Source organism: Megascapheus bottae, chromosome 3, assembly GCF_031878675.1.
Source record: "Megascapheus bottae isolate mThoBot1 chromosome 3, mThoBot2.hap1, whole genome shotgun sequence".
In the NCBI taxonomy this organism is placed as follows: Eukaryota; Metazoa; Chordata; class Mammalia; order Rodentia; family Geomyidae; genus Megascapheus; species Megascapheus bottae.
In genome coordinates, this window is record NC_143511.1 from 35028330 (window position 1) to 35050457 (window position 22128).

Genomic DNA, 22128 nt, shown 5'->3' on the forward strand with positions numbered 1-22128 from the left:
GTGGTGAGAGTCATCCTCTCCTATCCAGGGTCACATCTGGATAGGGCAAGGCTGTGTGCTTAAGACCCCACCTTGATAGATCCCCTTTAGCCAGAGCCTCTGACCTAGCTCTATGAGGGGCCACTGGTCCAGGGGCTTTGGGTCACAATGGCCAGTGGTCGGCCTGGGCAAGGCAGAAAAAGGCCTGAACAGGGCACCTTGCAAAGCTTGGGTCATAATCAAGGGCTCAAGGGAAGAGCTGTGCAGAGGTGACATCACAATGGCTCAGAGGACTCAGAACCCCGGGGTCCTCCCAGGAATTCACAGTCCACACAAGCCTCGGAGAGTGCACTTGTGTGGATCGTGTCCATTGCAAAGATGTTTCGTTGTTGCTGGCAAAGTGGTCGAGGCTCAGGCCTGAGTGATGGGCGGAGAGGGTTCCTGGGGCGCCTGTGTCCATGCTTTGTGCGCCCTGGCCTCCGCCACCAACGCCTCTGGAGATTTTTCCGGAGGAATTCTAGGGTAACATGGGACAGACCAGGGCAGGAAATGGCTAGGACGCCTTCCACCCTCATCTCCCTGTGCATCACCACTTTTCCTTCCCACGTGTGTGGAGGGGGGGCAGGGGTGTGTGTGGGGGTGTGTCCCTGTGAGTGTCCCTGTGTGTGTTGCTGTGAGTGGTCAAATGTTTGCAGTTATTTGTGTGTGTCCATGAATGTTCCTGTAGTGTTGCACATGGCACTTGAACTGTCCCTGTGTGGTTCTCCTCCAGACTGAAGGGGACTTGTCCCCAGGCATGCCCGATGCCTGCGGGTCAGAGTTCCCCACGGCAGGCACACTGCAGGAGCAGGTGGACCACCTGGTGCTTGCCCAGCTGCTCGACAACTCCACCTTCATCCACACCTTCTTCAACAGCTACAGAAGGTGTGCAGACACCCTTCAGGTCCTGGACCTGCTGTTTACAAGGTGAGTGCCAATTCCAATAGCACAGGATTCCTGAGCTGCAGTGGAAGCCTTGGCAGTGGAGCCTGCAACGTGGGCTGCTCACACAGACTTCCTCTTTGGCACTTGCCACTGCCTGGGGATCAAAGCAGGGAAGTCCTCGGCTACACTGGCACAGGCACACATGCTGCACTGTCCTGTCTAGGCCTGCAGGCTCTCCTCTCGGGCTATGTATCTCTGAGACCTCCAACAAAGCACTGTCTCTCTTCAACAAGAAGGCAACCCGTTTTCTCTGCATGACCTCGTCTACCTAGATAGAGACAGAGCAGGGCTGGCTGGGGCAAGTGCCAAGGCACTGTACTCCTAAGCTCATCACCCAGGGGCTACTGTCCTCATGCATGGCACCAATGGGAAGTAGTGCTCATGGAGGGCCAATATGCAGGCAATGTGCTTGGTGGTACAAGAAGGGCAGACATGGACTGGCTGACCTGGGCTAGCCAGTGATGCTTCAAATCCTCAACAGGTTCAGGAGTTTGGAAGCCCCCATGGGCTCCTCTGGACAGACTGACATCCTCCCGCATTCCAGCGAGGATGTCATCCCTGGAAACAAGCTCTACAAGTGAGTCAGTGGGATTCGATCTCCAGCTAGGGCATGCTCCACATTGGAGAAAAATCCATGGGTGTGTGTTTGTGTGTATGTGTGTGTTACTCTCGTGCTCATCTTTATGTGTGTCTGCATGGTTGCGAGTGTGTGCTTGATTTCGAGTGTGAAGGTCTGCGCATGTGCGTGGGCGCACTCGCACACACTCCTCTGTGTGTGTGTGTGTTGGAGTTGGGGCTGTGAGTGAGACACGGCCCAATCAGCAGCTCTGAACACCTATGATTATCAAGGGAGTCATGGGATCTGGGCATCCTCGGCAGCAGAGGGAAAACCCCAGGCAAGGGCTACTCATATGAGGACCACTAGAGGCTGGGTCCACGGCTGAGCCCCACGAGAAGGCATGCTCCCCACACACCTTACCAAGCAGGTTTGCTCAACTCACCTTGAGCTCCACAAAAGGCCAAGACACATCTTTGCTTGGTCAGTGGGCCTGACATGCTGCTAGGTGTGAGGGAGAGCTCAGCACCACGCTCAAGGGTGTTCTGGAAGGCAGACAGCCCTGGTGAGCATGCTAGGAAATGAGGCAGCAGAGCGCCTGAGGATGTGTGTCACACCCCTCTACATATCAGGCCGGATAGCAAGCCATCTTGGAGTCTAGCATGGAGAGAGTGGCCCAGGGGGGAGAGGAGGAAGGCACTGGAAAGAGCAGAAGGGTGTTGCTCCTCTCCGGGGCAGCAACACGGGAATGGGGAGGGACACACAGGGCCAGCCTGTAGTCCCCCGGGAGCCGAGCGAGATGGTAAGTGTCGAAGACCCAGCCCTCCCCCAATCACCGGGGAAGAAAGAACCACGCTGAGTCAGAAGCAGTGTTAACCATGAAAGCGCTTCAGATCTCTCTGCTGATCTCTGCTGATCTCTGCTGATCTCTGATGCTCTCTGATGCTCTCCTCTCTTTATTGCGTCAGACAATTAGTTATATACTGTTAGGGTAGGAGAAGGTGGGCACTGGGAAGCTACCCAATAGAAAGAGGGCCTCTGTGCTACCACTAAGGGTCTGGGTGGGGCTGTCAGGTACTGGGCAGGACAGGTGCAGGAAAGCTCTCGAGACTTGAGCTGCTGTGAGACCCGCGAAACTGCGGGGGGTTCAATGGAGTCACGTACACAGAGATGCCTTAAGAGAGGTATGCAAAGGACCAAATGCCTAGACAAAGCCCTTTAATTGCGGCTGAGCCAGAATCAGGCTTCAGGGATGGAGGCTAGGCCCCAACAGAAGGGGCCAGAACTGCTCCCAGCATTTGGTCTTGGATCCCTCCTTGGAGTTTCTCTGCCAGCCTAGCTTAGGTTGGCTGGCCAGGGGTGGCACAGCTCAAAGGTGCCCCTGTTGGGATGTGCTGCTCTCTGAAAGGGCAGCCAACATCACAGGGGTGTGAGGATGACCCCAGGAGGGGCTGGCCTTCATTCACACTCTGCTTCCCACCCATTCGCCTCCAGGGCCATCTCCTGCCTCCTGAGCACCTGGCTGGACTACCACCCGCAGGACTTCTTGGCACCATCGCAGCATGCCTGCCTGCAGCGCCTGCGCGCACACCTGAGGCTCTACATGTGTGGCTCTGACCTGGAGCGCCGGGTCTCCCACATGCTCGCACAGTTGGGGATCCGGGAGCCCAGCCAGGCAGAGGCTATGGGTGCGCAGCCTGGGACTGACCCACAGCCTGGGAAGGGGTGGAGGTCGCAGGGCACCACTGGGTGGTGGAGACTCCGGAAGTAGCCATGGGCTGGGAGCAAGAGAAGCCTGAAGCCTAGCGTGGGTGCTGGCTGCTTGAGCAATAGGCTAGGTGGAAGTTCCCAGGCGGGCAAAGCTCAGGGAGGAGGGGGTGGTGGCGCTTCTCCAAGAGTCCCAAGCAAGCAGGCACGGAGAAGCTCTTGTGTCGTCCTGTCCTGCAGCTCCAGCAGGAGCTGTGACTGAACCACTTCCTGTCACTCCAACTCGGGACGTGGCTACATCTCCCATTTCACCTACTGAGAATACCACCACTCCACCAGATCCATTGACCCGGCATATTGAGAAGCAGCAGAAGAAACCCAACATGTCTGATGAGGAGATCTTAGAGAAATTACGGAGCATAGTGAGTGTGGGTGATCCTAAGAAGAAGTATACGCGCTTTGAGAAGATTGGACACGGTGCTTTGGGAACTGTGTATACCGCCATGGATGTAGCCACAGGACAGGAGGTGGCCATTAAGCAGATGAATCTGCAGCAGCATCCGGAGAAAGGGCTGGTTATTAATGAGATCCTGGTCATGAGGGAAAACAAGAACCCAAATATTGCAAACTACTTGGACAATTACCTTGTAGGAGATGAGCTATGGGTTGTCATGGAATACTTGGCTGGAGGTCCCTTGTCAGATGTGGTAACAAAAATCTGTATGGATGAAGGACAGATTGCTGCTGTGTGCCGTGAGTGTCTGCAGGCCCTAGAGTTCCTACATTCGAATCAAGTCATTCACAGAGACATCAAGAGCGACAATATACTGTTGGGAAAGGATGGCTCTGTCAAGTTAACCGATTTTGGATTCTGTGCACAGATAACTCCAGAACAGAGCAAAAGGAGCACCATGGTGGGAACGCCATATTGGATGGCACCCGAGGTGGTAACAAGAAAGCCCTATGGACCCGAGGTTGACATCTGGTCCCTGGGCATCGTGGCTATTGAAATGATGGAAGGAGAGCCCCCATACTTCAATGAAAACCCTCTGAGGGCCTTGTGCCTCATTGCCACCAGTGGCACTCCGGAACTTCAGAACCCAGAGAAGGTGTCGGCTATCTTCCGGGACTTTTTAAACCGCTGTCTGGAGATGGATGTGGAAAAGAGAGGCTCAGCTAAAGAGCTCCTGCAGCATCCATTCCTCGAGGTTGCCAAGCCCCTCTCCTGCCTCATTCCATTGATTGCTGCAGCAAGGGAGGCAACCAAGAACAAGCCCTAAGATGCTGCCCACCCCAGGGTCGGGGACATTCTCCCACGCCCTGAATTCTTAGTGTAAGAACGCGCCTGCATCTTGGGATTACGTCACGTAGCAACACGTGCCTGCTTGCGTTGATGTGCAAACATCCTACCACCTGGCCTCTACCCCGAGCAAACATCCTACTACCCGACCCCCTACCCCAAGCAGTTCCTATACCCCACCCCCTCCTGCCTCTCCTGAAGAGGCATATAAACCCCTGTGTGAAAAATAAAATCTGCGGCTTAATCAGGAGGCTTGTCTTGCTGCCTTCTTCGTGTCTCCTGTCCCTTTCATTCCTCCCTCTAGGTTCTTGGCCCTAGTCGACGTCCCGCTGGATGGGACAAATGCCGCCCAACGTGGGGCCCGGGAGCCAGCGAGGCTGAGGAACGCTGTCTTCCAGGAAAACTTGGATCCAAGTGATTGTGTGACCGGCTCGGAGCTACCCACCCAAGACATCAGTTTCGGTCAACGCTGAGCAGTGAAGACGGCGCAAGGTAAGTGACTGGCCATGGCACAGGTATCATCGTCACAGGAATTGCTCATCTCAGGTTTAAGAGGCCCTCAAGACACGAGGAACTCGCGTTAAAAGGAAAGATTTAAAGGCATTTTTTGATCATGGGGAAGAATTATATCCTTGGTTCCCCAAGGAGGGAACCATTAATAAGATTAACTGGCAGAGAGTTGGAGATTGTTTATTAAGAAGATTCATGTTTTTATAAGAATTTTCATGTAAGGATTGCAATTGTGGTCACATAAGGAACATTTTCTGCTTGAAACTATAAATAGTGCACGCTTGCGCTTGGCCATGTACAGCGTAAATAGCCTTTACCAAATGTGTTTGCAAGAAATTGTTTTTATGTGGCTAAAGTGATCATTGATCTCAAAGACTGCTTTTATACAATTCCCCTACACCCTGATGATATTTTGTTGGTGGCTCAGGACAGGCCAGATCTACAGAATTGTTTTGTGGAACTTTCTAAAGCCTTCCTTAACCTTGGCTTGCAAGTAACTCCTGATAAAAGTCCAGTGACAAGATCCCTTGACCTATTTGGGTTTAAATCTACAACAGGAATTAGATTTAACACCTCACATTCAATTTCGTGTTGACTGCCTCCATACCCTTAATGATTTCCAAATCCTCTAGTAGATATTCAATGGCTCAGGCCTTATTTAAAATTGCCTAATAATATCCTTTTGCCCCTCAACGATATTCTGGGAGGAGTCCTGAACCCCACCCCCCAAAATTTTTTCCTATGTCACAGTGGCATGCGTTCCCTTCTTGCCAGAAACCAACTCAGAGCCTTGGGGAGGCGACTGAATGTGAAAGAGAAACCAGAATGTGGGCAAGAGCTGAGTACACTCTAGAGTTAGTTGATAGGACACCCGTGGACACAGGTAACTGGGGAGCAGAAGAGTCAGCAGTAGAGGCACGGCTAGTTGAGTGCTTGGGGCTCTCTGCACGCAGGGCCACATCAGGCCACGGTTGAGCTTCGGCCTAAGATCTCTCTTCGAGTTACAATCATAGCCAAGGAAGAAATGGAGGCAGTAAAGAAAACCAGGAAGGAACCAAGAGCAATGTGTCCAGGTAGGACTCCAGGATAAATGAAGGCAGCTTGGATGAGGTCGGAGAGGTAGGAGAGGGAACCTATAAAAACACCGAAGATCAATTGGGTTATGCAAAGGAAGCCTATTTACAAATAAATGCTGCAGCGAAAGAGGCTTGGAAAAGATTACGTAATTCCAATCGTACAAAAAATTTAGTAGAAATTAAACAGGGACCGAATGAACCTTGTCTAGAATTTTTGTCTCGATTAATGGAGACTGCAGACCGCCTAGTACAAGATGAGAACGCAAGGAAGATTATAGTTAGACACATAACCTATGAAAATGCCAACGCCGCCTGTCAGGCGGCTATCAGACCCCATAGGAATAAGGGAGGAATCACGGACTTTATTTCACTGTGTGCTGGTATTGGACCCTCCCATGTACCAGGCCTTACTTTAGCCGCCGCTCCTCAAGGAAAGACTATTACTGAATTTCTAAAATATAGAGGTCAGCGGCATTCTCGGGTTGCTAGTCCCCCGGGGAGTTGCTTCTCTTGTGGTCAAGTAGGACATTGGATGACACAATGCCCACGCCAGAGCAGGTTAAAGAGAGAAAAATCACCTGGCACATGTCCACGCTGTGGTAAAGGGAAGCACTGGGCTAAAGATTGCAAGTCCGCAACAAATCACAATGGCCGCCCGTTTTCGGGAAACTGGAGAAGGGGCCAGCCTCTGGCCCCGCAAAACCATGGGGCAGTCCCTCCCTCTTCTCGGCCACAAGTACATCTTCTAACAACCCCCCAAAATCAGTCTGCAGCCTCTTCCGTGCCACCCCAGGCAGCGCAGGATTGGACCTCTGTTCCTCCACCTGCTCAGTATTGACCCCAGAGATGGGGACACAAGCTCTCCCCACGAGGGTCTTCGGTCCCCTTCCCCTGGGAGTGGCTGGATTGCTGTTAGGGCGAAGTAGCTCAGCCCTTAAAGGAATACAGATTACACCTGGCAAAATTGACCAGGATTTTACTGGAGAAATCAAAGTTATGGCCTCTGCCCCGAAACACGTGGTATCGATCCCAGCCGGTCAAAAATTAGCACAACTAATACTTGTGCCTTTACCTCACGGGGAGACTGCTAATTCTTCTGCCCCATGCGGACAGAGAGGATTTGGATCTCTGATATCTATTGAGTACAAAGCATAAAACAAGAGAGGCCTGAGATGACTATATTTATACAAGAAAAACCCTTTAAAGGAATATTAGACACAGGAGCGGATGTGTCTGTAATATCTAAAAAGCATTGGCCAGCCCAATGGCCCCTGACAACCTCTATGACTTCCTTACAGGGGATTGGGCAAGCAACTGACCCGCAGCAGAGCAGTGCGATCCTTGTTTGGAGAGATAAGGAAGGGCACTCTGGTCATTTTCAGCCATTTGTCCTGGATCATCTGCCAATTAATTTATGGGGTCGTGATATCATGGAAAAAATGGGAGTGTATATGTTTAGTCCTAGTGCTGCGGTCACTAAGCAGTTACTTGATCAAGGCCTCCTCCCCTTTAGGGGACTAGGCCGAGCAGCACAGGGGGAGCCAGAGCCACTCCAACCCCAGTCTCACCCTACGAGACAAGGATTAGGGTATTCTTTAACGGAGGCTGTTGTTTGTCCTGCCCCTCATGCTGATCCCATAAATTGGCTCTCTGAAGAACCGGTGTGGGTCGAACAGTGGCCTCTCTCTCTAGAAAAGATCATTGCAGTACAGCAGCTGGTACAGGAACAGCTGGACTTGGGGCATGTGGCCCCTTCTAACTCTCCATGGAATTCTCCAATTTTTGTTATAAAGAAAAAGTCAGGTAAATGGAGGCTGTTACAGGATCTGAGAAAGGTAAATGCATCTATGGAACTGATGGGGGCCTTACAGCCCGGCTTGCCTTCCCCCATGGCAATCCCAAAGGATACTTATAAGATTATTATAGATTTGAAGGATTGTTTCTATACTATACCCCTGGCACCTCAAGACTGTAAGCGCTTTGCCTTCAGCGTCCCCTCTGTTAATTTTAAAGAACCCATGAAGCGATATCATTGGCTTGTGCTCCCACAGGGCATGGCAAATAGCCCAACTTTATGTCAAAGTTTTGTAGCTAGAGCCATTTCTTCCACCCGTGAAAAATTCTCTTCTGTTTATATTGTTCATTATATGGATGGCATCTTGTTGGCTTGTTCTGACCCTATCGTCGTACGACAAGCCTTTGGACAACTAAAGCAAGATCTGAGCCTCTTTGGCCTTATAATAGCAGCTGAAAAGGTTCAGGAACACCCCCCTTTTACGTATTTAGGCCATATAGTAGGCCCACACTATTTTAAAAGCCAAAAAATACAATTAAAAACTTCACACTTAAGAACTCTTCATGATTTTCAGCAATTTTTAGGAGATATAAATTGGCTTCGGCCTTATTTAAAGATGTCCACAGGAGAGTTAAAACCCCTCTTTGATCTCTTAAAAGGAGATACCAACCCTACATCCTTGCGCAATTTAAATCCCGACGCCAGGAGGGTCATCCAAATCGTAGAAAAGGCAATTTCCCAGCAACAAGTGACCTATTGTGACTACTCTAAACCATGGGGAGTTTACATTTTAGCTACTTCTCACTCCCCAACTGCTGTACTGTGGCAGGATGGCCCACATTTATGGCTTTATCTACCATCAACACCCGGCAAAGTGCTGACCCCCTACTACGAATTGGTAGCTAATCTGATACATATGTGCCGAGTGGATTCCCGTAAATATTTAGGTCAGGAACCTCATTTTATCTGTGTCCCATATAATTTACAACAACAAGATTGGCTATTCGCCCATTGCGATTCTTGGGCCATTGCTTGGGCCAATTATACGGGAAAAATTTTGCATCACTACCTGTCTAACAAACTTCTCCAATTTGCTGCGTGTCATAAGTTCCTATTTCCTTCCATAGTACGGGCCTCGCCTGCCTTTATCTTCTGCCGCTTTAGTATTTACAGATGGATCCTCCAATGGAACGGCTGCTTTGACCATTAATAGGAAAATTCAATCTTGGGTTACGGGTTTTTCCTCCGCCCAAGAGATAGAATTAGAGGCTGTTTTACAAGCACTCGTCCTGTTACAAGACGAGCCCTTTAACTTATACTCAGACAGTCAATATGTAATTCGTGCTCTTCAAGTCATAGAAACTGTTCCCTTTATTGGAACTACTAACTCCAATATCCAGACCCAATTTCGCCAAGTACAAACTTTGTTTTGTTCTCGCAACCACCCCTGTTTTTTTGGCTTCGTTTGAGCTCACACTAATCTTCCTGGCCCTTTAAGTGAGGGTAACGCAGTTACTGATTCTGCCACCAGAGTTTATTTAACTCAAGTTGAACTTGCTAAGCAGTCACATGCCATCCATCATCAAAACAGCCGAGCCTTGCGCCGACAGTTTAAATTACCTAGACAAGTGGCACGTCAAATAGTTAAAACCTGCTCCAACTGTGTGCCCTTCTCACCAGCTCCTCATTTAGGTATAAATCCACGAGGACTGCTTTCTAATCACATTTGGCAGATGGATGTCACACATGTTCCATCATTTGGCCGATTAAAATATGTTCATGTTACTGTAGATACTTATTCTAATTTTATCCTGGCCACCCCCCTTGCTGGGGAAGCTACTAAACATTGTATTTCTCACTGCATTGGATGTTTTGCTGTGATGGGGATTCCCTCGCAAATAAAAACAGATAATGGCCCTGGCTATGCAGGCCGAGCATTTCAATCCTTCTGCCATTCTTATAATATCACTCATATTACAGGCATTCCTTACAATCCTCAAGGTCAAGGCATCGTGGAGAGAGCTAATGGATTATTAAAACATCAAATTGCTAAAATACAGAAAGGAGAGTCATATCCCGCTACCCCTGTGAATATACTTAATCATGCTTTATTTGTTTTAAATTTTTTGAATCTGGATTCAAATAATTTATCTGCTGCTCAGCGATTCTGGGAAAAAAAGAGAGCAGCGTGCTTTTGCCTTAGTAAAATGGAAGGATCCCCTAACTGGTGCTTGGCACGGACCAGATCCTGTTCTAACCTGGGGTAGAGGGCATGTATGTGTTTTTTCACAGGAAGAAAATGATGCCCGCTGGCTGCCCGAACGCTATGTTCGGATTCTGGAGAGTGACTGGTCATCCAAGGAGCGACTCACTGGACCTTCACCCCCAACCCTCCAGTAATGCATCCAGTAATGGGGAAAAGACCTGAATTCATGTTTATGTGTTAAGTGTAAAAGTCTCTGTTTCTTTCTCTTGTTCGTGTTACATATTTTTTCTTGTCCAGTTTTGTCTTTGAAATTGGTACCAGTTTTAAATATGGATCCTTATGGTTTTTCTAAAGTTTTGTTTTGAACCTGGTTCTCACCTGCAAGAGTAAAATTGGCAAAGCTCTCTTGACACAAACTTCCGGAAAATGAATGGCCAATATTAATTTTGTGCACTTTAAAATCTTTGAGTATGGATGTGTGTGAATGAGTGAGTGAACATATTCAAGGTTTAATGAAGAAAATCATTTAGGTTTGAATTATTGCATTGTTTTAAAGAAGGGAACATTAGATCAGCAAAAAAAAATGAACTTGCTGTTCGTATAACAGCTCTTAAGTCCCATTAAGAAGGTCGAATCAGCAGATTGGAGAGAGAACTCCAAGAGCATCAAGGGAGGCACTTAGAGCAGAGGAAAGAGCCTCAAGAACCTACTAGTAAGGTCCCAGAACAGCAGAGACAGATCACGTTGAAAACTACTGCAGCTTCTGAAGAATGAGGAATTGCCAGCACTTCAGATCCACCAACAGCCAATATCAAGCCAACTCCTGTTGTTTCTACTCCAAGTAAAGTGACAACTGAAGCTATGGCTGGGAACAAATCAACGCCTATGGCCAGTACCCGTCCAATGGTCACATCTTCAACAGTCACCAATAGAACAACTCGCAGATCTAAGCCCCAGATGGATGAATTCCCCCCTCCCCCCACGAGAGGAATCGCAGTCAAGGACAGGATAAGAGGGGATGCTCTCTGACCAACCTAAGACAGGGCCTTCAGCTTGATCTGAAGAAGTTCCCCATGACGGGTAAGGCAGAGTCAGCGATTCACCCAACCTAAGACAAGCAAGTCTGCATTTTTTAAAAGAAAGACAGGGGAGATGTTGGGGACCGACTGTGGGGTCAATGACCTTGGACCTGACCTTGGACCTACACAACTGTATACACAAGGAAGTAACTTTTATCAGGATAACTTTAAGCAATGTCAATCAGTTCTTATCAGGATAACTTTAAGCAATGTTAATCAGTTTTTATCAGGATGACTTTAAGCAATGTTAATCCTTTCTCATTTATCCTATATGTGACTTGTTTACTATTTTGTATGAATGTAGCCTCTGGCAGTTCCCTAGTTTTAAGAAGAGTATTTAAGGTCAGAACTTAAAATAAACAGGACAGTCTTAGGCAGCAGTCTGGAGCTCACAGCCCTCTTGGACTGCTGACTTGGGCTGTAGTCCTCCCGAACTCCATCTGTTTGTCTCTCTATTAATTTTCCCTAGTACTTGCCCCTATTTCAGGAATCCCAATCTGCGAACCCTCGTTTGCTGCGGCCTAGCCCCGGCAACAAGGGAAATGTACATGGAGTCAGTTGTGTAGTTGTGGATGTGCAGTTGTCTTATTTTTTTTTTTTGCCATTCCTGGGCTTGAGTTCGGGGCCTGAGCACTGTCCTTGGACTTTCTCAAGGCTAGAGCTCTACTACTTGAGCCTTAGCACCACTTCCAGCTTTTTTTTTTTCTATGTATGTGGTACTGAGGAATCGAACCTGGGTCTTCGTGCATGCTAGGCAAGCACTCTACCACTAGGCCAACTCCCAGCCCATGTACTTGTCTTTTCTTTGATCTCAAGACCCACACGGGTGCTTGGATTCAATGATGAGCATTGATTGCCCGTGGTGTGTGAACCCATTATTTGCTTCTTGCAATTTTCTTCTGTGTTGTGGCACGTGTTCCCATCTTGCCAGAAAATAAATCAGAGGCCCGTGGAGACTAATAAATGTGAAAAAGAAACCAGAATGTGGGCAAGTGTACACTCTACACTTAGATGACACGACAGTCGTGGACAGAGGTTAACTGGGGAGCAGAAGAGCCAGGAGTAGAGGCACAGCTTGTTGTGAGCTTGGGGTTCGAGAAATCTTGAATTGGAGAAGGGTGAGTGAACAAGGAGAACAGCATGAGGCTGTTGAAGGTCCCAAACCCATGGCTCACTGTGGCTTCTCCCTGACAAAATGATCCTCCCCAAAGAGTTGAATGAACATCAGGCCGGAAGCCAGCTCCAGGCCTGCGAGGCCAGCCTGTCTGAAGTTCACCAAGTCCTCCTGCTCATACTCACCCAGGCCCCACCAGCCAGAAGACTGCCTTGTGAAGGCCTCACAGCCCTGGGGACTGAGGATGTGACCAAGAAGGCCACACTGCAGATTTTCCTGAGCTGCCTCACCAGTCAATGGCATCAACCTAGACCTTCAGCTGGCCCCTGTGGGCCACTGGTGAACAGAGGCACCTTCTGAGACAAGGGAACTGGACAAGTCACTGAAGTTAGGGCAGCACCCACACCCTCCATCCGGCAGGGATGGCAGCACCCTCCGCTGGACTTCTCAGACTCTCAGTTTCCTGGCTTAGATATGGGCTCAGGGAGAGCCCTCATTGCTCATGATGAGTGTGGGGCTTGTGGTAAAGCAGGGAGGGGTGGATGCTCAGAAGGGTGGGCCCAGCTTGTGTCCTGGCCGATGAATGAAGCAGAAGGGGGATGATCTCTGCTCTGCACGCACAGGCACACACATCTCTCAGACTCATTAGTGCTGAAAAAGAGGGGTGGCCCCTAAGCTCTCAGGCACAGCATTCTTGAGAAGTAGGTGTCCAATGCAGTCTACACAGTGTATAAAGGGAGCTTGGCTCTGTTCCTGTGTGCTTGACATCTAGGCTACCCTGTCACTGCCTCCATGCAAGAGGCCCATGTCCCCACACCAGCTGCTTCCTGTGCATGGACAAGGAGGAGGCTCCCTATCCAGTCACCACACCAGGCCACGGTTGACCTTTGGCCTAAGATCTCCCTTCCAGTTACAAACACTGACAAGGAAGAAATGGAGGCAGGCAAGAAAACCAGGAAGAAACCAGGAGCAATGTGTCCAGGTAGGAGTCCAGGGGAGATGAAGACAGTTTGGATGTGGCTGGTCAAGACAGGACACAGAGTCTGGGGATGGCCTGAGCTGCCCATGTGACAACACAGCCTTTTTCTCAGCCACCCCTGATGAAGAACCCACACAAGAGCAAGTGCTATCACCTGTCCTCCCACACTGGGGCATGCCCCCTGCTCATCCATTTCTATGCAGAATACAATCATATGAATTACAAAACCTGAAATGGATGTCTCCTTTGAAAAGAATAGAATAAGGGTATATCTCACTCTTCTAACTGAGGGAGGATAATTAGTCATAGAATGGAAAATCTTTGATGAATCAGTACACATCTCTAATTCTAAATCACATTTTGTGTGAGGAGCAAGACATTGCCTACCCTGCGGGCAAAGGTTCCCACCTCACTTTGAGGGAAGAGAATAGGAGATTGTTAGCTATACTCATTGCTGCAGGCAGGTTGGACTCAATGACTTATCTCTGTGAAGGGCAAGCAGTCACAGAGGCAGGTTAAAGAGATCTTAGAGCTGCTCTGGAGCTGTCAGGGAAAGTAGAACAAAACTCACTTCTGTCAAGATGACATCATCATCCAGGTCCTCTTCTTCATGTTGCTGAGGAGCTGGGGTGACCAGCATTGGAATCCCTTCTTCATCAGAAGAATCTGATTTGGTAATAGGCCCTTCTCTGAGACTAATCCAGTCTAAAAGGAGGCAAACAACACTGTTATTAGAACACTGACACAATCACGTTCACTCTTGCAAATTCAATTTTGGCCCAAAGAGTGTTAACAGTCTAACGTTTATCATAACTACTATTAACTTACCAACTGAAAGCACATACACTAAAGCAGTAACAGCTATGTTTCCATGTTTCCTTTTGTTTTGTTTTCCCTTAATTGTGCTAGAGTATATGCTAAAGATTATCAACTTTTTCTTTTTTTTCCCTCTCTTTTTTGGTGCTGGTCCCAGGGCTTTAACTCAGTGGCTCACACCTGTAATCCTAGTTACTCAGGAAGCTGAGATCTGAGTACTGAAGTTCATAGCCAGCCAGGCATTAAAGAATGTGAGATTCTTACCTCCAATTAAGCATTAGAAAACAGAAAGTAGGGCTGTGGCTTAAGGGGTAGCGCAGTAGCCTTGAGTTGAAGAGTTCAGACATATAACCCCATGACCCACCAAAAAAAAGAAAAAGATCAGGAGTTTAACCCAGTGGTACAATGCTTGCCTAGCATGTACAAAGACCTGAGTTCGATTTCTCAGTACCATATACATAGAAAAAGACAGAAGTGGTACAGTGGCTCAAGTGTTAGAGCATTAGCCTTGAGAAGGCCCAAGGACCATCCATGTTCAAGCCCTGAGTTCAAGCCCTAGGACTCCCCCCACACCAAAAAAAGAACCCCCCCCAAATCAATGATCTCATTTACTGAGCTGCAGAGATTCTAAGGACAGCAATTATCACACACACACACACACACACACACACACACACACACACACCACCATCACCACCACCACCACCACCACAACTACCACCACCACCACCACCACCACCACCACCAACAACAACAACAACAAAACAGTTGAAGGTTCTGTCTTGCTTTGAGTCTTGCCCTGAATGTCATATTACAAAGCTGCTAAGAATGTTTTTGTTGTTTTGTTTGTTGTTTGGCCAGTTCCAGTGATTCAACTCAGAGCCTGGGCTCTGTCCTTGGATTTTCTCAAGGATAGAGCTCTACCACTTTAGCCACAGGTCCATTTCTGGCTTTTTCTATGTATGTGGTACCAAGGAATGGAACCCAGATCTTCGTGCATGTTAGGAAAGCACTCTACCACTAGGCCAAACTCCAGGCTAATCAATGCTTCATAGTGAGACCCTGTCTCAAAAAAACCAAACTTGGGACCTGGGACTTTGGCCTAGTGGTAGGGTGCTTGCCTAGCACGCAGGAAGACCCGGGTTCAATCCCTCAGTACCACATACATAGAAAAAGCTGAAAATGGTGCTGAGGCTCAAGTGTTAAAGTTCTGGCCTTGAGAAAGCCCAAGGACATTGCTTCGGCCCTGAGTTCAAGCCAGGGCTGGAAAAAAAATCGAAACTAGTTGAGTGATCTCAAACCTATAATTCTAGATACTCAGGTGACTTGAGATCTGGAGGATCAAAATTTGATGTCATTCCAGGCCAGAAAGTCCATAGCATTCCATGTACAGAAAAAAGCCAGGACAAAGATGTGGCTCAAGTGGTAGAACACCAGGCTTGAAGAAGCTGAGCAAGAAGGAGAATCCTGTAGTTCAAGCCCTGGCATGGGGAAAAGAAGGAAACGGAGGAAGAAGCAAAGAAGGGAGGGAGGAAGGGAGGGAGGGAGGGAGGGAGGGAGGGAGGGAGGGAGGGAGGGAGGGAAAGAAGGTGTGAAAAGTGGGGGGAGGGGAGAGAAACAACAACAACAACAAAAAACACAGAAAAGAAATATCATGTGAGGGCAAGCAAACTTACTAGTACCTATAACTGTTGTAGGAAAAATAAGCTCACAGGAGCACTCCTAATCCCATCTCTATAGATCCAATGACTGTCTACTCACAGGTTGGATTACTAGCATATTAATCTACTTATGTAAGATTTCATTTCTTCCTTTTCTGGCTGGTATACACAGGGACTCTTCCTTCCTAGGCAAATGCAGTACCAATGAGCCATGCCTCAGCCCTTTTAGCTTTAGTTTGTTTATAGAAAGGATCTAACACTTTTGTCCAGGCTGCCTGGGATCATGCTTTTTATGTATGTGTGTGTGTGTGGTTATGGGACTTGAACTCTGGGCCTGGACGTTATCCCTGAGCTCTTCAGCTGAAGGCTACTGCCCTACCCCTTAAGCCACAACACCACTTCCCTTGTTTTCTGGTGGTTAATTGAAGAGGCAGTAACTAAAGTCCCTGGGCTGGCTTTGACTCCTGAACCATGATTTTCAGAGCTCAGCCTCCTGAGTAGCTAGGATTATAGGTGTGAGCCAGCTCGCCCAGCTGGGTAATGATTTTACCTTTACCACTTGAGTAGCTAACTACAAGCATATAATACCATGCTTTGTCTCTTGGGGTTCTAACTAACCTCTCCCAGGCTAGCCTCAAAGCACTGGTCTCCTACCTCTGCTTCCTGAGTAACTGGGAATTTAGGCATTTGCCACCATGCTCGGTATGAGGGAGGATTGATAAAATTCATTCATGACTATATGTGTAAGCTGGCACACTACTAGTCTAACAAATGCTTTTTATGCCTGATGTTCTCAGATCTAAAAATAAAATACTTCTGGATTCTAAAGCAGGCTAGATTCTTGGCCAAGTAGAATAAACAACTTACCTGTCTCCTGTGGCAGTGAAAGTTGTTCAAGTGAATTATCTCTTCATTGTTATTTCCCTCTGCCATTTTCAAACGCAGTCATATATATGTGTGTGTTATTTTTAGTATTCAGACATGATGACCATCTGTACCAAAGGATAATGGGGGGGGAAAAAAGAGCATTAAGAGTATTTGTCACACGCTGGTGGCTTACACCTAATGACTGTATACAGCAGAGTATAGGCTTTTGGAGTGATGTAGTTTCAGTTTTTGCTCAAGGATAGCACTCTGCCACTTGACACACAGCATCATATCCAGTTTTTGTTTATACGGTACTGAGGAATCGAACCCAGGGCCTCATGTGTGCTAGGCAAGTATTCTTAACACTAAGCCACATCCTTTCTTTTTGGGGGCCTGGGAGCTGTCACTGAGCTCTTCAGCTCAAGGCTACCACCCTACCCCTGAAGTCACAGCGCCACTTCTGGTTTTCTGGTGGTGAACGGGAGATGAGTCTCCTGGTCTTTAGTGCCTGGGCTGGCTTTGAACTATCCTCAGATCTCAGCTTCCTGAGTAGCTAGGATTACAGGCATCAGCCACTGTGTCCAGCAAACTTTCTCATCAGTCAAATATTTCATCTTTTTTTTGGTGGGGGGGTCAATATTAGGACTTGAACTCAGACCCTGGGTGCTGTCCCTGAACTATTTCACTACTGCTGTAACATTCTGAGTCAGAGTGCCACTTATAAGCTTTCACTGCTATTGGTAATGTTCTGCCTTGACAGCATTTCAGATGCTGTTGGTGTCCATATCCTCAACCAGTCAAGGCCACAGCCGTAACTGTCTGTATATACCTATAATTTAATGTCTCTCCACATGTTGCAAAGTAGAAGAAATGTGATTTTTCATATTTAAACTTCATTATACCAAAATCAAGACAAAAAATTACTTTTTTTTTGTTCCGGGCACAATGGCTCATCCCAATTATCGGGGAGGATCATGGTTTCAAGCAGCTGGTAAAAAGAAGTGAGAGCCAAGGTTGTGGCTCATACCTGTAATCCTATCTACTCAGGAGGCTGAGATCTGAGGATCAAGGTTCAAAGCTGGCCCTGGCACTAAAGGACCTGAGACTCTTATCTCCTATGAACCCCTAGAAAACAGGAAGTGGGGTTTGGCTCAAGGGTAGGGTGGTAGCGTTGCACTCAAGAGCTCAGGGACAAGGCTAAGACCCAGGGTTAGGGTGGTAGCCTTGAGCTGAAAACCTCAGGGACAGTGCCCAGGCCAGAGTTTAAGCTCCATGACTGACACACACACACACACACACACACACACACACACACACACACACACACACACACACAGAAGTGAGATTCCATCTCAACAAATAAGCTGAGCATGGGGATTCACATTTATAATCCCAGCTATGTGAAGGCGTAAGTAGGATGACAATCCACAGCTACCTAAGCAAGAAGTACAACATTTGATCTGAAAATTAACCTAAAGCAAAAAGGCACAGAGGAATTGTTCAAGTGGTACAGAGCTTGGCAGGCAAGCAAAAGCCCTGAGTCCAAACCTGTTTTTTGATTGTTGTTGTTGTGGGGCTTGAACTCTGAGCCTAGGCACTGTCCCTGAGCTCTTCAGCTCATGACTACTGCCCTAGCGCCCATGAGCCAGCCACAGCCCAACTTCTAGTGGCTAATTGGAGATAAGAGCCTGGCTTTTGAACCAAGATCATCAGATCTCAGTCTTCTAGGTGGCTAGGATTACAGCAGTGGTCACTGCACCTGGCATGTTATTGATTTTAGTTAAGATTTCATTTATGTGTCAGGGCTGGGAGCTTGGCTTAGTGGTAGAGTGCTTCCTAGCATGCATGAAGACCCAGGTTCGATTCCTTGGTACCATATACATACAAAAAAGCTGGAAATGATGCTGTGGCTCTAGTGTTAGAGCAATGGCCTTGAGAAAGTCCAAGGGCAGTGTTCAGGCTCTAAGTTCAAGCCTCAGGACTGCAAAAAAAAAGAAAAAAAAAGAAAAGAGTTAATTTACTAGTATTGATGGGAATGTTTATCTGATTAAAGGCATTTTAAAAACCCTCCAGCAGACATCATCCCTATTCAGGGACTGAGACTGTACTAAATGGGAAAAAATCGGGTAGTTAGAAAGAAAAGTGTCATCAATTATTTAAGCAAATGATAATAAAAATGGTACTGAGAAAGCAAAGGCAAAAAGATTAAAAAGTAGAAGGCTCTGATGAAGACCCACATATATTCACTCATCAACGCTAAACAAAGTTGCACTCAGTGAAGGAGTAGAGGGAATCCACATGGGAGAAAAATAAGCTTGGATTCCTTTTTAAGATGGCACATAAAAGTCAATTCTCAGCTGGGGGCTGTGGCTCATGCCTGTAATCCTGGCTACTCGGGAGATCTGAGGATCGAGGTTCAAAGTCAGCCCAGGCACTAAAGACTCTGAGACTCATCTCCAATTAACCACTAGAAAGCCAGAAGTGGCTCTATGGCTCAAGCAGTAGGGTGTTAGCCTTGAGCTGAAGAGCTCAGGAACACTGCCCAGGTCCAGAGCTCTTGCCAGGCACCAGTGGTACCTAGAATCCTAGCTACTTAGGAGGCTGAGATCTGAGGATCTCAAAGCCCAAAGTTGGCCTACATCGATGAATGGATCCAAAAACTGAATATCAAGCAAGAAATGCACAAAACCAGCTGGCAAGGTGGCTCAAGCCTGTAATCCTAACAAATCAGGAGGCTGAGATCTGAGGATCAAGATTCAAAGCCAGCTGAGAGCACAAAAGGACCAGAGATTCTGATCCAATTAACCTCTAGAAAAAGGGAAGTGCAGTCTGGCTCAAAGATAGTGTGATAGCCTAGAGCTGAAGAGCTCAGGGACACTGTGCAGGCACAGGGGTACGGTAGTAACATTGAGCTGAAGAGCTCGGGACAGCACCCAGGCCAAGTTCGAGCCCCATGACCCACCAAAATAAAACCAAAAAAAAAAACCCTGAACATAGGGCCAGGAGTTTTACTAACAGACAGCAATGGTAAACCGGGAAAAGCTCTGACATCAAATTCAGTGTCCCTAATCAAGGACTTTTCTTTCCCATTAGGGTTTTTGTTTTGGTTTTTTCCCCCCCCAATCCTGGGGCTTGAACTCTTGGCCTAGGTGCTGTTCCTAAGCTACTTTTGTTCAAGGCTAGCACTGTCCCACTGGAGCCACAGTGCCATTCAGCTTTTCCTGAGTAACTAGATATATGAGTCTCATAGACTTTCCCTGCTTGTGCTGGCTTTGAACCTCAGGCTTCAGGTCTCAGATTTCAGAGTAGTTAGGATTACAGGCATGAGCCTCCAGCAGTCTAGTTTTTTGTTTGTTTGTTTTTGTTTACTGTCACTATTGGGGCTTGAGCTAAGGGCCTGAGCACTATCCTGGAGTTTTTTTTTGCTCAAGCTATCATTCAACCACTTGAGCCACCACTTCCAGCCTTTTCTGTATATGTGGTACCAAGGGTTTTGTACATATTGGGCCACTAGGCCACAGTCTTGGCCCTCTGCTTAGGTTTTTAAGAATCATTTTCCCAGGCACAATGGCTTATACCTGTAATCCAGCTACTCAGGAAGCTGAGATATGAGGACTGATGTTCAAAGACAGCTGGGGCACAAAAGACTATGGGATAAATATATCCAATTAACTACCAGAAAACCAGAAGTGCTGTGGCTCAAAGTGATAGAGCACTATCACTGAGCTTTAGAGTTCAGAGACAATACCCAAGCCCAGAGTTCAATCCTCACAATCAAATAATACTACTACTACTAATTTTAAACACTAATTACAGAAGCCTAATTTTTTTTTATTCACCAAATAGCCTCCTTCAATTTTTTCAGTAGGAAGCAAAGGAGACTAAGTCATTTTCCATTGGTTAAATGCCAAATAGTAAACAGTTCTGGTGGAGCTATGAGTCCTCCTGAGTACACAATAGGGGTCCTAAATAGTGGTGACAAATAGTCTGGTGAAGGTATTTTCACTCCTGCCTGGGATGTCTCTGCATCAGGGCATTCCCCAACCTTTGGTCCTCTCACCTGAACTTCAGATCAGATGGCCTCAGTCAGAATCCTGGCCTCACCACCTAATGTATCAGTACCTTTGGGGTAAGCCGTTAAATCTTCAGACTCCAGTTCTGTGTCACAGTGGCATGTGTTTTCATCTTGCCAGAAAATAACTCAGAGCCCTGGGGAGGCTAATGAATGTGAAAGAGAAACCAGAATCTAGGCAGGAGTACACTCTACACTTAGGTGACACGACACTCGTGGACAGAGGTTAACTGGGGAGCAGGAGTCAGGAGTAGAGGTACAGCTCATTGTGTGCTTGGGGTTCGAGAAATCTAGAATCGGAGAAGCGTGAGTGAACAAGGAGAACAGCAAGAGGCTGTTGAAGGTCCCAAAGCAGGGCTCACTGTCCTTTTGCCCTGACAAAAGGATCTTCCCCAAATTGTTGAACATCATGCCGCAAACCAGCTCCAGGCCCGCGAAGCCAGCCTGTCTGAAATTGACCAAGCGTTCCTGCTCATACACACCCAGGCCCCATCAGCCAGAAGACTGCCTTGTGAACGCCTCACAGCCCTGGGGACTGAGGATGTGACCAAGTAGGCCACACTGCAGATTTTCCTGAGCTGCCTCACCAGTCAATGGCATCAACCTAGACCTTCAGCTGGGTCCTGTGGGCCACTGGTGAACAGAGGCACCTTCTGAGACAAGGGAACTGTTCAAGTCACTGAGGTTAGGGCAGGACCCACACCCTCCATCCAGGAAGGACGGCCGCACCCTCTGCTGGACTTCTCAGACTCTCAGTTTCCTGGCTTAGATATGGGCTCAGGGAGAGCCCTCATTGCTCATGATGAGTGTGGGGCTTGTGGTAAAGCAGGGAGAAGTGGATGCTCAGAAGGGTGGGCCCAGCTTGTGTCCTGGCCGATGAGTGAAGCAGAAGGGGGATGATCTCTGCTCTGCACGCACAGGCACACACATCTCCCAGATTCATTAGTGCTGAAAAAGAGGGGTGGCCCCTAAGCTCTAAGGCACAGCAGTCTTGAGCGTCAAAGAAAGCATGAGAAGTAGCTATCCAATGCTGTCTATACAGTGTTTAAAGGGAGCTTGGCTATGTTCCCGTGTGCTTGACATCTAGGCTACCCTGACACTGCCTCCATGCAAGAGGCCCATGTCCTGTGCATGGACAAGGAGGAGGCCCCCCATCCAGTCACCACACCTAAGATCTCTCTTGGAGTTACAACCACTGCCAAGGAAGAAATGGAGGCGGGAAAGAAATCCAAGAAGGAACCACGAGCTCTCTGTCCAGCTAGGAGTCAGGGTAGATGAAGACAGCTTGGATGTGGTCGGTCAAGATAGGACACAGGGTCTGGGGATGGCCGGAGCTGCCCATATGGCAACGCAGCCTTTTTCTCAGCCACCCCGATACAGAACCACACAAAGAGCAAGTGCAATCACCTGTGTTCCCACACTGGGGC

The 22128-nt window shown here is 47.9% G+C and overlaps 1 protein-coding gene across 1 annotated transcript; it reads left to right on the forward strand.

Moving 5' to 3' along the window:
* The first annotated feature begins 742 nt into the window (after positions 1-742).
* LOC150065287 (serine/threonine-protein kinase PAK 1-like) lies at positions 743-4776 on the forward strand. The gene is made up of 4 exons (XM_090329869.1): positions 743-945; positions 1445-1540; positions 3014-3207; positions 3467-4776. Exons 1-4 carry the CDS (start codon positions 776-778, stop codon positions 4504-4506), a joined length of 1500 nt encoding a protein of 499 aa, XP_090185995.1. The 5' UTR covers positions 743-775; the 3' UTR covers positions 4507-4776.
* Positions 4777-22128: the final 17352 nt, after the last annotated feature.